The 17,129-nt window shown below is 34.5% G+C and overlaps 1 protein-coding gene across 1 annotated transcript in view; it reads left to right on the forward strand.

Moving 5' to 3' along the window:
• The first annotated feature begins 2,512 nt into the window (after window positions 1–2,512).
• LOC128863731 (chondroitin sulfate proteoglycan 4) overlaps window positions 2,513–17,129 on the forward strand; it is a 52,497-nt gene continuing 37,880 nt past the window's right edge. The window contains exon 1 of the mRNA XM_054103040.1: window positions 2,513–3,705. Within this exon, the coding sequence (XP_053959015.1) occupies window positions 3,624–3,705 (82 nt within the window). The 5' untranslated portion in view covers window positions 2,513–3,623. The remainder of the gene's footprint in view (window positions 3,706–17,129) is intronic.

Consider the following 17,129-nt stretch of genomic DNA (forward strand, 5'->3'; position numbering starts at 1 on the left):
AGCGTTGGGAAAATCGTGCCAAAAACTTTGTGTACGTGTGATTTTCTATCCCTTTCATACATATGGATTCGTTTGCCAGTGCCAGTTTCATATAAACGTAGCGACGAACAAAATAACTTTTAGGCCAGTGCCGGCAGCACAGCGCGATAGCCTAGCGGCTAGCAATGTGGGCTTCCGATCCGAAATCCTTAGTTCGAATCACAAAAAAAAAATTTTTTTATACATTTATTTTATTTTGTTTTATGATATGTTTATGGGGAGAATTTTTTCATGCCATTGCCTGCTGATGGGCGACCGCTATTAGAAAAATGTTTTTATTAATTTTGCTTTCATCGAGATTCGAACTGACGTTCTCTCTGTGAATTCTGAATAGTAGTCACGCACCAACCCATTCGGCTACGGCGTTTGTTTACTTTGACTGATGCAAAAATGAAGAAAAATATTTGAATGAAGTTTGCTTACTGCTTACACATTTGCCAAAGGTTGACAATTTGATTCTCGGCCTAGTTTGATATCAAAAAGAGAGAAAAGATATCTTTTTGACTTATTGCTTTGACAGCCACTTGCCGTTTTTTTTTGTTTTTTTTTCTATTGGTGCAAAAATGAGAAAAAATATATGAATGAAGTTTGCTTATTGCTTACACATTTTCCAAAGGTGACGGAGAATCAAAAAAAAGTCGATTGTGTTAGAGTTTCGGTGACGCCCCAGCAAAACCTGCGTGCATATGTGTTTGTAACGTATAAAAAAGTGTAATTGTGTTAGAGTTTCGGTCACGCAGGTTTTGCTGGGTAAATTCACGTATTTGTGTTTGCATATGCCTTCTTCCTGTGTGCATGGTAATGAACCATTTCTCTGTTGAGAATAAACGATGATAGGAAAAATAGGAAATGAAAGGGAGTGTTTCAAGTGTAATATGTCTTGAGAAAGTCCAATCGATGATGATGATGCCTCTTAGTGTTGTTGAGTTATTAACGTCTGATGCACAATCGAAACTGAAGATATCTTTCATGAATTTGATAAATGTTTCGTCATTTTTCACGTTTGTGTAAATGTAACTTGACCTATTCCATTGCAATTCCATTTACCTCCTCCTCTATATCCATACAAAATATCTATCAAACAAATAAAATTAAAATTTTGTTTTGAAAATTGCAACCATTCCATCAATATTTTCTTATGACGTTGTCACGTTAAACTATCGTCAGTAAACCGACTTTACAGACAACCTCTTTTTTTTCATCAACTTAGTCCTGCCATAAGTTCTGTTACAAGTTAGGTCCATTATAGATATGAAATTATGATACTTTTTTTAATGCAGTTAGTTTTATTTAATCGCATAAATATTAAAAAAAAAATTTATTCTTCATTCGAAATTTGTTTTTACACAAGCCTTCAAACGATCAGGTCATTCAGCTGTTGCAGCACGCCCGATTCTCATGGATATCGATGTTGCTGTTCGAACCAAATATTGTTTGAGACTCTTCAAATTTCTGTGAGGTCCTCGACAGGTCGTGTTCTCCAATTTTGACCACAAATTGTAATGCAATGCATTTCGATCTGGACTTACAGACGGCCGATCTTCTGCGGCTATGAGCTCAGGAATTTAATTTTTTAATCACTGCTGGTGGGTGGGTTTTGCTTTATTGGCTTTATTTTACTGTAAGATCCAACGCTCTCCATCGAAAAGAGTACTGCTCAACTGCTTTAATACGTCTTCTAAGACATCCACCTGGTACACTTTTGGCCCGGTGTTAAGCCCTTTTTAGCCGAAATGAAGAGATGCAACACCTTTATAAGACACTCCGCACCAAACCATTACGGAGGCTGGATGGTGGCCACACTAAACACTTGGCAAAACATTGTTTGCGTCTTTAAAAGTTTTAGCATAGATTTTGCCATTTTGCTTATTAAAAACTTTTCCTAAACTGAAAATTTTCGCATCTGTGAAAAGAATATTTTCATGGCCAATGACCGCGTGCCACCGCAGAAGCTGCTGGCATCTGTTGAGTCTAATTTTCTTCAAGCGCGTTGTCAAAATATGATCAGTTGAGCGAATGAAGGCTTTCAGTGGAGATCATCTCTAAAGATATTTCTATGAATTTTTTCTCGTCGTATGCATTGCAAAATTTGTTTCAGAAGTTTTTGCAAGATTAAATACAAATTAAACTTAAATTTGTAAGAAACTAAAAATAATTAAATTTTAAAATATTAAAAAAAAATTGTTTTTGTTTTTTTAATTATAATTTTTTCTTACAGTTAGGTTTTAGATCAGCTTTACTATTACGGGTTGCTGTATTTTTTCTACTTTCCATCTTCACGCCATGATTTCCTCTCCATTTTTGCATTAATGAAAAGCAGCTGCTTTTTAAGTTTGGATTACTCCAAATTTACTTTAGCGCTATGCTCTCATGGACTTTTTTCTTATAATTTTTATAGTTCAAAACTGCAAAATGTCGATACTAATCGCTCCATACAAATTGACCCACCCTAATGTACGTAAATAGATTTCGTATGATGAATTCAAAGAAAAATTACAATTACACAAGAAATAGCTGAAGAAGCCGGAAACGGAGACGGTGTTTGTATATATGCACATGTCAACGGTAGTGAGTGAAATTCATAAAACACGCATTTTTCAAAAATTGTGAAAAATTCGAATTATTCGAGTAAAAAATCATAAACAGACATAAAAAGTGCAACCAAAAATCATTTCTCGTTGCTGAATGTGCGATTTGTGGGTGATATCGAAGACACAACGTTTACAAAAGTACACACACATACATATAAATATATCGCATTGTATGTGTGTGTGTAATTTTACTTAAGCTTGCATGTATACATAACACACACGCATACATATGCATGCATATGTGCATGACAACAGATCGACAGGCACAAAAATATTAACATACAGCATTGTTGTTGTGGTTGTTGTTGTTTTGGGAGGGTTCGCACACATGTCGATCGCGCCTGACATGCAACAGATGTGTGCCATCAACGTCAGCTACAACAGCACAAAGAAACAAGTTGCCACCAACAGCATTCACCGCATTTACAGCAATAACAGCCATAGCAAGAACAACAGCAACAATTCATTTTGAACAATTCGCCGACAGAATTCATGAGGAATATATTGAATATTGCACGAACAATTACGGCAAGCAATAACTCCAGCGATATTATCAGCCGCACTCGAAACCCCGAAGCAAACAAAAAAATTAAAAAAATAGAAGACAACAGAAAACGTAAAATTTAACTAAACCGGGAAAGCGTGTCACTGAGTAGCAGCAGCAGCGGCAGCGGCTGCAATAAGCGAAGCATTGATAATGATCGCAAATCACTTAATGACGCACTCCACCACACATAGCCACATCGCACACACTCCCCTCATCGCGCATCAGTCTGACTTTTGGGGTTTGTGCAGCAAAATAATGTAAATTTCGTTGTGGAAGGACACATTTTTGGAGCTAAAAATATAACTACAAATTTTCAATTACTCAATGCTATCAAAGGCTGAATATTGAAAATTTACAATTATTTTCCAACCCACACACACTCACACACATACATACATACGCATAGATTTAGTGTCGGTGTCTGGTGATAAAGTCTTTGGAGCAAAATGTGGCAGCTGCATTGGATTTACGTGTGTTGCACGTTGCTCGTGGCGCAAATGTTCTACCCCAGTGCGGGTGCAATGAAAGGTGCGTATGTCATTTACTTACAACTTACTTTTTTCTTAAGGCTCTTATTATATGTATGTGTTTGTTGTTGTATTTATATGTACATATGTAGATCTTTATCATCTGGCAGTCGCATTGAACTCATATCGCTTTTCCCTTTTTGTATGCCCAAATAATTTCATTGTAGTAGCTGAAGTCATTAAATTTTGTAGCGGCGCATAATCTATAAGAATTGCCTTCCGATCTGGCCTAGACTGAAGAGAAGATTTTTGAATGGGATAATTACTGGCGCAGTTGCTGTTAATTGCTCTATTAGAAAAAGCAAAAAAAAAATTAATTGTAAGACTTTTCGAAGTTGACTAAAACATTGAAAAAGTAGCAGTTGATCTAAGAATACAGTGGCTTCTCGGTTAAATGAACACCCGCTTAAATGAACATACGAAAAAGCAGAGAGCAAAATTCAAACTGGAAGCAACCACACTCGTTTATGCTATAACTTAGATGCATTGAAATTTCATCAAAATAATTTTTCCAATGCAACAATGAAATTAATCCTTACACATATTATGTTTTGGCCTATTTTGAATGCTTAAGTTGAATTTTGAGGGTTAGTCTATTAATGCACTTATAGTAGAGTTTTATGAAAAATATTTAATTTTGTGGTACACTTTAACCCGTTATAACCCTTAGTTACGCGTATTTTTTGCTCTTTCCCGCAAAAGAGACCAAAAAGTCCACTCTATTGGGGAGTTAGGGGGTTAAAATGCTCCACAAAAATGTTTACCGTTACTTTTTACAGAAGACTGCTGAACATTTCACGTATCTTAAATGTAAGGATCACATAGTTTTCTCCGATCTATCATAAGAATGTGCAAGAGGCTTAATAAAGGGTGGTTAAGTTTGAAGAGCCGGTGTTGATTTTGAATAAAATACAATTTTTTTTAGGAAATTATTGTCATTTCTCTTTATTTTGATAATACTGGTATAACTCAATTACGTATGGAACAAAATATCGGCCAAATGGCCGCCGCGGCTTCGGCGGCACACCTCCATCCGATGGTCCAAATTTTCGATGACGCTGAGGCATAATTGAGTTTCTATGCCGTTAATGTGCCGAAGTATATCATCCTCTAGCTCTTGAATTAATTGTTGCTGGCTTATCGACGTACACCTTTTCTTTCAAATAACCCCAAAGAAAGAAGTCCAACGGTGTCAAATCACATGATCTTGGCGGCCAATTGACATCGCCGCGACGTGAGGTTATTCGGCCATCAAATTTTTCGCGCGAAAAAGCCATTGTTTCGTTAGGTGCGTGACTAGTGGCACCGTCCTGTTGAAACCACATATCGTCCACATCCATATCTCCAATTCGGGCCATAAAAAGTTCGTTATCATTTCACGATAGCGAACACTATTCACAGTAACTGCCTGACCGGCATCATTCACCCAAATGCGGCAATTCTGCTTATTTACGAATCCACTGAGGTGAAAATGTGCCTCATCACTGAAGATGATTTTCTTTGATCTGCATAAATTAACGCTTTGCTCGATTGTGTATCTTTCCATAGTTCAAATTGAGTTAGTCTGAAATTGTCAAATGAGATGCAGAAAAAAACTTGAAGTTTAGGTGTAGCTCACATTCAACATCGGTCCTTGAAATTTAACCACCCTTTACTAAAAAAAAATTTGACCTCAAATTTCAAATCACCAAACCTCGCAAATTTTTTTTTCTCTTTCTACTTTTCTTTTCCGCAACTTTGATACTTTGGAAAAAATTTGATTTTGTCGCACAGTGTTATGGGACTAGTAAGTTTTTCAAGGCTAGTCCGTTTGATATTCGGCATTTATCGAATTTGTCCAATATCTGGTTTTCATTATGCCAATTCTTTCTGACGACAGATTTAATATGGCACCAAATGCCACATCTTAATTTTTATATGGCTTGACTTCAAAATCTAATCAACGAAAACGGCAGATCTTTTCATTACAAAGGAACTCCTGATCATAAAAATATCTCAAAAAACAAAAAAAAAAAATCTAAAACCAGGTTTAAAACCGAGCCAGCACAGATTGGAGTTTTGCTGTCATAGAGATTTTAGGCCTCTTAGGCATTCTTGAACACATTTTGGACTTGGCACTACCAACCTAAGAATCTTGACCGCAATTTCACTGCCTGCAAAGAATCCAAGTGTTGAAGAAGTAAGATTCCTTATCCTTATCAGTTTCACTGTCAGGTCAATTACACAGTTATCAGCATTAAGAATGCTACGCTGGGCTGGAAGTTTCTAAACTAAGTAAGCTTCAACGAGAGTTGTTGGGTGAAGTACCAAATCCATTTCTGAATCGTTCGGAAATATTAGTACCTCGTCCTCAAGTTAGTAGTTTTCCAGTCATGTCTACTCCAACATCAAAATACTTCAAAGCTTCCAGTCAAGAACCCTCAGAATGATTTCAAATGCTCCTTATTAAATCTCAAATGCACAAATTCATCGTGACCTCAAAGTAGAAATAACAAAATATTGCACATTACACAACACATGACTTTAATTGCACTCAAACCCTTTTGTCACATAAATAATTGCAAATCCCATAACCTTCACCAGACTCACGAGAAAGTCTAGAAAAGACCTTATTTGGTGAAAAAATTAGTTATATTATTATTTATCACAAAATTAGTAACTGGTTGCATCACAGAGCGTATTCCATAAATGTTTTTTCTCTTAAATTAATTAAATAGCTTTAAGGAAAAATGTTGCTTAGGGTTTAAAAAACATATCGCAATAAAGAAATGGATTTAAAAAAAATTTCTGGCGTCGCAAATAAATCTTCATAGTTTATGGCAAAAGTAAATATCACTGATCTGATAATTGCAGCTTGTAAAGCAAATGCATTTCCGAACCATGACCTGTCCCACATTCCATTACTAATCTGTTAAAAGTCATGAGCCTTTATCTCAATTCTGACTCAGTTACTTACGGAGCGCATTTAATAACTAAAGCACAGGGACCTATTGACAAATTTTGACAGTTTAATTAATAGAATTTCAATCAATTTTAATCAACATTTCACGTATTTTCTCTATAAGGAATGCTCGACATTTTTCTTATATGGAAGAAAACACCCAACACCGTCAGCAAAAAAAATTGTCAAAAATCAACGCGGTCACACCAAAATTTAATAAACTATACTTTTGCAACAGCGGCCGCCGTAGCCGAATGGGTTGGTGCGTGATTACCATTCGGAATTCACAGAGAGGTCGTTGGTTCGAATTTCGGTGAAAGCAAAATTAATAAAAACATTTTTCTAATAGCGGTCGCCCCTCGGCAGGCAATGGCAAACCTCCGACTGTATTTCTGCCATGAAAAAGCTCCTCATAAAAATATCTGCCGTTCGGAGTCGGCTTGAAACTGTAGGTCCCTCCATTTGTGGAACAACATCATGACGCACACCACAAATAGGAGGAGGAGCTCGGCCAAACACCTAACAGAAGTATACGCGCCAATTATTTATTTATTTTTTCTTATAACTTTGCATACCCGAAATTTTTCAAAAAATTCTGATAAAAAGTTTTGATATTCTGATGAAAATTTGTTGAATTTTCTTTTTAATTTGCCAAAACTTGAACCCTGAGTTTATATAATTTTTTCAGAAGACTGAACCATATTCCAATAAAATATTATAAAAATTAAATAAGAAACAAATGAATTGTGAAGACTTGACAATAATTCCCTTGGCTGTAGATATAAAGTGCGCCAATTGCTGCTCCATTGCTGACAGAAATTTTGGTGTAACGGAAACTATAAATTTCCACTAGTAGAAGGTTGAATAAAGTTTCAAACGACTTTTATAGGCTTTGAGAGTAATATCTCAGCTATTATTCTCTATGCCTTAGGTAATGTCGTTTATTTCTAGGCGAAAAATAATATACCTTCAGTCGTTCAAAGTTTTGATGGATAAATCAGCATTGCTGAATCCTACATTACTGATCACTTGCATATCTGAAGAAGTCACAGAGATGGAATCAATCGCAATCTCCCTAGGAATTTTTACTCACATGCACACATTCATACATTCGTTCCTTTCCTATCGTCAGCCGAAAGTCGCAAAGCAGCCGAACTTTCTTCCAAACTCGCAACATATAGCGCAGAGAGAGCTCAGTCTAAATCGAAGACTTACATTAAATACAATTTTTTAACAAGCATTTGTGCAGGATCAAAGGTCTTCTTGCTCTTTGTGTTAGTTTCCAGCAAAAATTGCATAAAAACTAGGGTAGCAAATGCGTTGTTGAACCACAAAATGTGGCAGCAATTCAATTTCGTGACTGGTTTGCGCGCTTTTGTACATAATTCTGCGAGTTTTCTTTGTGCACTTCGGACATATTTAATACGTAAATATATAAATAAGTGGAACCGCATCCATGCAACTGAATGCTATTGAGAAAAAGTGAAAAAGTGACTACTTGAGCGCTTATAAGTGGGTACTTCAAAGAGTTGAATGAGGCGTAGTGTGTGGAGGGGGCATAGAAACTAAAAACAAAGTGAAATAAAACAAAAAAGTAAAAAATAAAAAATTAATAATTAAAAAAGTTTGAAATGTGGTTTAAAGAAATTCATGATTTTAAATAACAAAAAATAATTAAATTAAAAAATTAATTAGTAAATAAAAAATATATATAAGATTGTAAAATTAAAAAAAATATATATTAAGTTACAAAATTAAAAAAAAACTATAAAATTAAAGAAAAGATAAAATTATAAAATAAGAAATAAAAAAAGAATTACAAAATTAAAAAACAAATTATAAAAATAAAAACAAAAAGTATTATAAAACTAAATATAAATTTTATTATAAACTATATTAAAAAAAAAGAAAACAAATTAAATTATGAAACTAAAACAAAGTGAATAATAAATTTAAAAAATAAGATTGAAAAATTGATTGAAGAAAAATTGAATTACAAAATTAAAGAAAAAATTAAAATAAAAAAAAAAATAAAAAATAAAACTAAAACTAAAAGAAATTTAATTATAAATTTTAAAAAATTATATGATAAAATTAAAAAAAAAATTGAATTATAAAACAAAAATAAATGTAATTATAAAATTAAAAAAAAAATTTAATTATTAAGTTAAAAAAGTTGAATTATGAAACTAAACATAAATTTTATACATAATTAAAAAAAGATATTAAATTATAAAATGTAATTATAAAAACTTAGAAGAATGTTATTATAAATTAAAAGGATTAATGAATATATGTTCATTTTTAATAATATAAATCTCAATATAAAAATAAACATTTTTTTTTTAAAAACTGAAAAAAAATTTTGTCTAATATAAGTTTTTTTATAAATAAAATTTAAAAAATTATAAAATGAAAAATAATTTTTTGTCTAACTAAGAGCCGTTTTTGCATTGATGAGTTAATCTGAAGTCAAATTTAACTCAGGTGTGCAATACATTCCAATTCCACACTGTTGAGTTAGAATTAAGTGGGCATCCATATTTCCTACCTCCGGATCGTGCTTCATCCTATCGAGCCTCTTCCTTGCTTTAAAAAAAAATTTCGAAGCTTCCTTTATCGCTCCTTTTAAGTCAAACTTAAACGTTTTTTACATAATTATTTATGTTTTGGAGACTCGCCTTCCTCATTTATAACTATTTTTACCCCACACAAATCTAGGCACAATCGCTCTGGGCAGCATATTGCCATATAGCACTATCCATCAAATTTCGATCCTCATCTCCGCATTTTTTCTAAAATGTACGAACCTGGAGCTAGAATCACTTACAATAGACTGTCTTACATCAGCTCATGCGAAAAAACTGGGGCTGGTGCGAAATGAGTCTTGTAAAGACGGTAAATCTAATGGCGCACTCGCGAGTATTTTATAATTCCAGACTCAAATGTCTTGATTCTGCATTTTTAGCCTCATTGAGAATACTGTACTTCGGGCTACAGGTTCAGTAATACGAAACAGTACATCACGAGTAGGACCTAAAGTTTGTCGCCCATGCCATTTCTTGGCAATACTAGGAACCACACGAATGTTGTTCGGTATCCACGGGGGACCATATACACAGAGAAATTCCGGGAAATCACATCGCAGATGAGCTGACTAGGAGAGGAACAGATTTTTCTTAAGCAAGCCCCAGATCAGTTCGGTATACATCTCGCAGGTCTACGATAGACGGACCACGGAGCTGAACTGTGAGACAACTAGACAGGTTTAGAGTAGAAAAAATTAAAATAGAACCAGGTTTCTAGGCAATATATGTAGGTCGTACTTTAATTAGTAAAGTAGTTGTACCCTACCCGGGCACACCTCATGGGAATAGAGAAGCGCATGGAGTTTCTTTCAAAAGACGGCTGGTGAAGCTGCAGGCATAAAAAGGAATTTCGGAGGTATTGAAAACTTTACTTTCCCTGCTATTGTATCGCTTTTGACAGAATGGTTAATCGCTGATTAAACTCTTACCTTTTTGGATTTCTGGCAGCCTTAAAATCCCCAGACATCCATAATATTTCATCATTTGTTAGAGAGGCGAAGTGGTTTCACCACATTGGGGCTTAGAGGCTTAAGCTCCATTAAGTGGTACCGTAATAGGCCTCAGCGGATCACTTTACATCCTCATGGAGACTCGCAACCACCGTAACCCAACCCAATGTAGAAATCCTCTCTGGTATATGTGACATCATTGCTGGTCGCTCAACTGAATTTAAAACAGAACCTTGGATGCCTTACAGACTCAGCTCTGCTACCTACTGCCTGAAGTATTGCAAAGGCCATCAAATGGAAGAAGAATGGAAAAGGCCATCCTGCAAAAAATAAAACGCCCATTTTGGCCAATTTCCCCCAGAAGAATGTCTAAGTTTTTATATTAGTCACCTGCCGCCTAATTTAATGTAAAGAACATCAAAAGATTTAAATTCTTTTGAGTGTTAAAATTCCATTTCGAAGCTTTGAATAATTTGGTTTACACGAAAAATTGTATATAGTAGACCAATGAATATAAAAATAATAGGAGGAAAAAAAATTCGATTTTTAAGCGATGCAAAAAATAAGTTTTTTTCTTAAATACATACAAATATTCTTCATAAAGCATACCAAACGAAAATGCACAAATATCTGTTGGAAAATTGAAAAATCTTTTTTCGCAAATAATCAGATCGGGCTACACCCCTGATTATCATACAATTCAAGATTCGCAACGCCAATAACGAGACTGGTTGCGATGAAAGAAAACATGCAGCAGACAAGCAACTCAGTGTTGCAGATAGACAGACGTTGCAACAGACAGACAACCAGACGGACGGACAGCCGACAATTTCGCTATCGACTTGAGTGCTGTGACAACGCGTCGTGCGCTAGCGCATTTTTCACGCCTGCCATTTGACTTGGCTTGGGGTGCGCGCTACTTATCGCAGCTGCAGCAATGAAGACAGCAATAAAAACAGTAACGAGAAAAATGCAACATTAATACTCGCACACACAACTGACAGCAAGCAGCAACGAACATTTGCATGCAAAATTATCCTGAAATAAAGCACCGCAAATGGACTTTTTACTTCAGTTTTTAGTCACTTTTTACACTCCCCTTTTTTAATTTCATTGCTTATTTTAGTTTTATTTTAAGAAAATTTATGCACATTTGTGTGCGCATGCATGCCGTTTGTCGTGACGTCACTCCTTCTGCTTAGTTGTGTTCTATGAACGATCGTGGTTGCGGCCGGCTGCGTGATTTCGCACGTTTTGCCTGATTTTCATTTTATTTTATTTTTCCTTTTAAACGGCCGCTGAGTTCTATTCTAGTAATATTTTTAATTTTTTGGCAGCTGACTAGTAGTCGTGTGGCTTGGCGCGTTGTTGTGATTTTTCTTGTATTCCCATGAGTGAGTGAGTGAGTGAGTGAATGAGTAAAGTTTAACTCGTATGTATGTGTGTGTATTTTCGCGTGTTAATTAAACGACTGTGTGCCAATTTCTGTCCAACGTGGATGACCAAGCGTACAAGGAAATTTAGTTATCTGTTTATTGTGGTCTAATTTATTTATTTTTTAATATGAATTTAAGAGCTAATAAATATCAGTTTAAAAATATTTTGTTTTTATGCCACAAATTTGGTTTCCTAAAAAATTTATGCCTTTGTGATGAAATTAACTTGGCGGAAAATTTCAATATGCTTTAAATTTTTAAAATTATGATTTTTTTCCTAACATCTCTTTTTTCTAAAAACTTGGTCGCATTGAGTCTGGTGAAATTTGATGAAAATTTTGATCATTTTATGCATGTTTAATTATTTTAAGCAAGTCTTATTTCTCTGAATTGTTGTAAGTCAAATAATTATGGGCCTGAAAAAACTAAAATAAATGCCCTCCATATGACTCGTTTTGAATTTCCGATAACAAATAAAAAAAAAGTTAATTCTTTTAAAATTTTTTAGTTAAATTTGTTGGTAAAGAATTTTATTTTAATTAAAAAATTAAATTTGGTTAATTTTTTTTTCAACTTGTCGATTGTTCATTTTATTTTTAAATTACGCTATGATGGAAGTTTATGACTTTTTCTTTAAAATGTGACCGAAATTTTTATGGAGATTAAAATTAAAAAAAAAAATAAATTCATCGTAGAAGTCTTGAGGGGGAAAGTTTTCATATTTATTGTATAATTTTAATTAATGATGTAATTAAATTAAAAAATTTTAGAAATTAATTCTTTTGAAAAATTAATTCTTATAATTAATTAAATTTAAAAAATTAATTCTTCTAAATTTTTTGAAATAAATTTGTAGAGAAAGAAATTTTTGTAAATTTAATTCAAATTTAGAAGTTTCGGATTTTTTTAAATTATGCTATGATGGAAGCTTAGAATTTTTTCTTTAAAATGTGACCAAAATTTTTATGGAGATTAAAATTAAGTTTTTATGAAAATTTGTCGCAGTACTCTTGAGGAGAAAAAATTTCATATTTATTCTATAAATTTATTTAATGGTTGAGTTCAGTTCAGCAACTAAAAAAAAAACAAAAATTTTAAATTTTTAATTAAAATTTGTTGGTAAAGATTTTTTTTCAAATCCAACATTGAAAAAAAATTTTTTTTTTAAACTTAGCGATTTTTAACTTTTTTTAAATTACATTATGATGAAGGCTTGGAGTTTTTTTCTTTAAAATGATACCTAAATTTTTAAGGAGAAAAAAATTTAGTTTCTAAGAACTTTTGTCGTAGTAATCTTGAGGAGTCAGCGATTATGTATGCACTTTACATACAGATCGATAGCCCGCTCTAGAACGCTGCAGAGCTGCAAAATGTTTTGTGATTAGCCCGAAAACTGTCGGGCTTTTTTCTAAAACATGGAAGACGTTCGGTTGATGGTCAATATTATTACAGGATAGAACCCATGCGGTCAGTTAATTCAAGGCGCATTCGTTAAAAGTGGTGGTACTAGACCAACAACAATGTTTTGTGCGTTTGATTGTCAAAGCAAAGTATTGGCAAAGTAGAAAACAAAGAGTGACGAACAAAGAGTTCGCCTTGTTTCATTCTGGGCTGATAGCCACATGGATACGGCGAGAGAAAAAAAAATCAGCTGATTTACCGCTATCATCTTTAATAGATTCGCATTGATTTAATTTTTTCTAAACTTTGACATTTTTAATTTTTTTTTAATTACTCTCAGATGAAAGCTTCGCATTTTTCCTTTTAAATTACAGAAAAAAGTTTACGCAGTTTTTTATGGAAAATGACCTTTGCAAATTCGTTGTCATATTTCTGGGGAGAAAAAATTGAGTAATTAAATGTGTTTTCATCAGTTCATTTTTTCACAACTTCGATTTCTTTGATTTTTTATTAGTTACGCTCAAACGAAAGCTTTGATTTTTTTCTTTTTAAATGATCCCTAAGTTTTTTTTTTCATTGTAAACCTGAGGCGGTAGTTAAGTATTCCATAAAAATCTTTAATTTACTTTGCCAACAAATTACTTGGTTTTATCTAACAACTGTACGGTGATTGATTGTACTGCATCCTTCCGAAAAAGTGCGTTCATGAACAAATATTTATCTGGAACTATTTTCTCTCCAAAAGCACCACGACGAATTTGTATGGGGCTGTCACAGATAAGCTGAGCGTCATTTAGTTTAATATACATATACATTATATAGTTATAGGATTTATTTCGTCAAAAATCGGATCTTAGAAAAAAGTGTTACCGCAATTTAACTTTCTACTCAGTCTCAGCCTATGAATAAGGCTTATCGGTTGACTTTGGATTCGAAACCCACTATTTATAGGAAATATCAAATGGTAGAACACATTTTTTTGATAGCATTTGCCCTGCGACGTATAGTGGTAAACCTTCGTGAAATAGCTATTCCACGAATGTTCCACTAAAGGTAGGCCAAGCTTGACCAAGTATCGAACACTGGAATTTAGGATAACTAAAACTTCTGTTGGAAGTACCTCAAACATTAGCACGCATAAATACATTGCTGTGCTTTCTATTAAATTCTCATGCCACATTAGCCTTGAATAAAACCCTTACTCTCAAATAAACATTTAAACGTTAGTCATATTTTTCTTATAATTTCATCGAATATTTAAACCACAGCAACCAAATTTTTCCAAATATGAACCTAAATTGGGCCATAAATATTTTTTTTCCTGATATTAAAGCAATTAAGCTGATGACAGAAATATTTATGATTCACTTGTATTCCTTATTAATTGTAAAACTTTATGAAACTAAACGAATGGAAACTTCATTCAAACTAGAGAAGCTAAACAGAAAGCAAAGAAATTGTTTTTGGATGGATTCGAATCGATATAAATCTGGTCGATAGGAGGAAAATTGCATAAAAATTAATGGCTCTAACAAAATCGACAAATTTTTTCATGACACATTATAAGACAAACGAGAGACTTCCACTTCGACCTGAAGGTTTTTCTGCCCCCTACTCATCACAATACCTCATATGAACCCCGTTTCCTCAGTAAACTTAAGGGGGAGCTGGGTTGGGCCGAGCGCATGTGCTTTCTTATGGCCGTAGCAGGGCGAGATGTCTACTTCTTCTTTGCATTCTAATCTAATTAAATTTCATTTCATTTATTAAGTCTCTAAACCTTACAGACTAAAGGTACAAAGTCACTTCTTAATTTTAGGTTTAATAAGTTGGCTAGGTTTAGATGAGTTACTGTGATGAGTAGAGGGCAAAAAATACCGCAACATCGAAATGTATGCCTCATTTTTAGAGCAATTTCGAGTTATTCAGCAATACAAAGTTTAAATAGTAGCTACACACACTGGGTATGGTAAATTAAAATTAAAAAAAGATTGTATTTGCTATATTTACATCAGCACCTTAGCAACTTAATTATTAAATTTATGAAAGGCGAAATTTCGATTCAATTAAATTTATTAAAAATTATAAGCATTTCTTCTTAGGCGAAGATGGGCGAGCGAGAATGGAGAGTAAAATTTCAAGGTCATGCAACGCTTTGGGCATTTTCGTTCCGCGAGAGAGAAAAAGATATAACGTAGAGAAAAGGAGAGAGAAAGCTATACATCATTTATATCTTAGATACACTTTAGGTTGTTTTTCCCGACTTTTTCTATGTGGTTGCTAATTTCTAGTGAGAAAGAACACTGCCTACTGTTTGGAGCTTGTTTGTTGGTGCAAGCTTGTAGGAAATATATTTCTGGTGTCTACTTTTTGGCGTTATATTTCCTTGGTGCCTACTGTTTGGGGCGTTTTTTGGTCCCAATTTTTTGGTGTTTTTTTTTTGGTGCCTACTTTTTGGCGCTTATTTCCGTTTCCGTTTCCTGGCTAGTGCTTGTGCGTACTATAAAGTGCTATCCATTCCGACATCGGATTTATTGGTATTGCCTTTCGGTAATTTGTGCCATTGCTGCGGTCCTGGATTTGCAGCGTTTGTGCGGGTGATAAACGCTCGGAGTAGTGCGCGTTGTTGCCACGGTTTGTGTCCGGCGTTTACCTACACCAGTCGATCCCCTCTGCAAATGTTGTGAATTTATTCTCTCTCTCTCTCTCTCATTCTCTCTCGGGTCTATTTCTTTGTCTGCCTTGAAAGTTTCACTTCAGTTATGTGTACTACGCTACACGCACTTTTTTCTATTAGCAAGTATGTTTTGTTAAACCGCCATTTGGAATTTGGTCTATTCGTATATGAAAGGTGGAGATTTTCTCTTCATATTCGGTAATGGTTTATTTTCGTATAATAAGCCCAGCTGTGTATTCAAGCTGGCATACAACGCACCGTTCGTGGTTTCTTTTCAATTCGTTAATTAAAATTAGACGCGTAGCTCACAATTTGAAATTGAAATGAATAAATTTTAATCAGGAAATGACATATTGGTCGAGGAATGTCGAAATCACTTCTATGATCGTTGAAGGCACATTCCACTGTGCCTAGGTAGAAAGTGCCTTGTTGAATGTACCTTCGTTTCAATTTCAAACCTTTGCTAGTGAGTGAAAACCACTCCATTTGGTCTCTAAGCTATATGGATATATAGGAGAACTGCATGGAAGGTGCGCTTACAAGGCTGGTTAAGGCTAAGTAGATTAATAACAAAATATCACTAATTGATCTGCCGTATACCCAGTACAAACTGCTCTACTTAGATAATTTACCTTTAGACGAAATGGTGAGAGAAGGAACACCAACATACAGGTTATCGATTTTCTAGGCAATCGGGGCCGTTAGTGATCGGGACCAAAAACAACATGGAAACATTTTAAAAGAAGAAGGCTTACATGCAGCTTACGGAGTGCCTGCGGAACACAATTTAGTAGGTAGACATAGTTAACCCTTAACTGGTCCGGCGTCGTCTGAGAGACTACGTCTTATAAACAAATCCTGTTTATTTGCTACTGGAACCACCTACATACGGGTCGCTCCGCCTATTCCTTCCCCTATTGGTCATTAAAAAATAGTCACATTTCTGTCGATTTTGTTCAGTTATACTCTAAGTTAGGAACGATTATATTTGCGCGGTAGTCTGTCAGACTACGCCGGACCCTTTACGTTACTTTAGTGCGTGTTTCAAATATAGTGAGTTATGGCTGGGCCATCTAAACGGGTGCGTTTGGGCGATTGTGATTTTGAAGAAACTCTCTCTAAGTGGAATAACGAAGACACTGGTAGTGGTAGTGATATAGACGATGTGTCGGACGACTATAATATTGAGTCAGAGCATGACACTAACTCGGAATTATCTGAATGTGAGGAGGACAATGACAGTGATGAAGTGGACTCAACGGAAAGTGAAAAGAAATATATATATGGCAAAAATCGGTATAGGTGGTGTACTTCAGAAGTTCGTCCATTATCTAAAGTCCGAAAACATAACATTGTGATGAAAGTTCCCATACTGAAAGCAAAGGCAAGGATGCTTGGTGAGTTTGCAGATCCGCTAGCTATTTGGGGCTTA

The sequence above is a fragment of the Anastrepha ludens genome, chromosome 5 (assembly GCF_028408465.1).
Source record: "Anastrepha ludens isolate Willacy chromosome 5, idAnaLude1.1, whole genome shotgun sequence".
NCBI classification, from domain to species: Eukaryota; Metazoa; Arthropoda; class Insecta; order Diptera; family Tephritidae; genus Anastrepha; species Anastrepha ludens.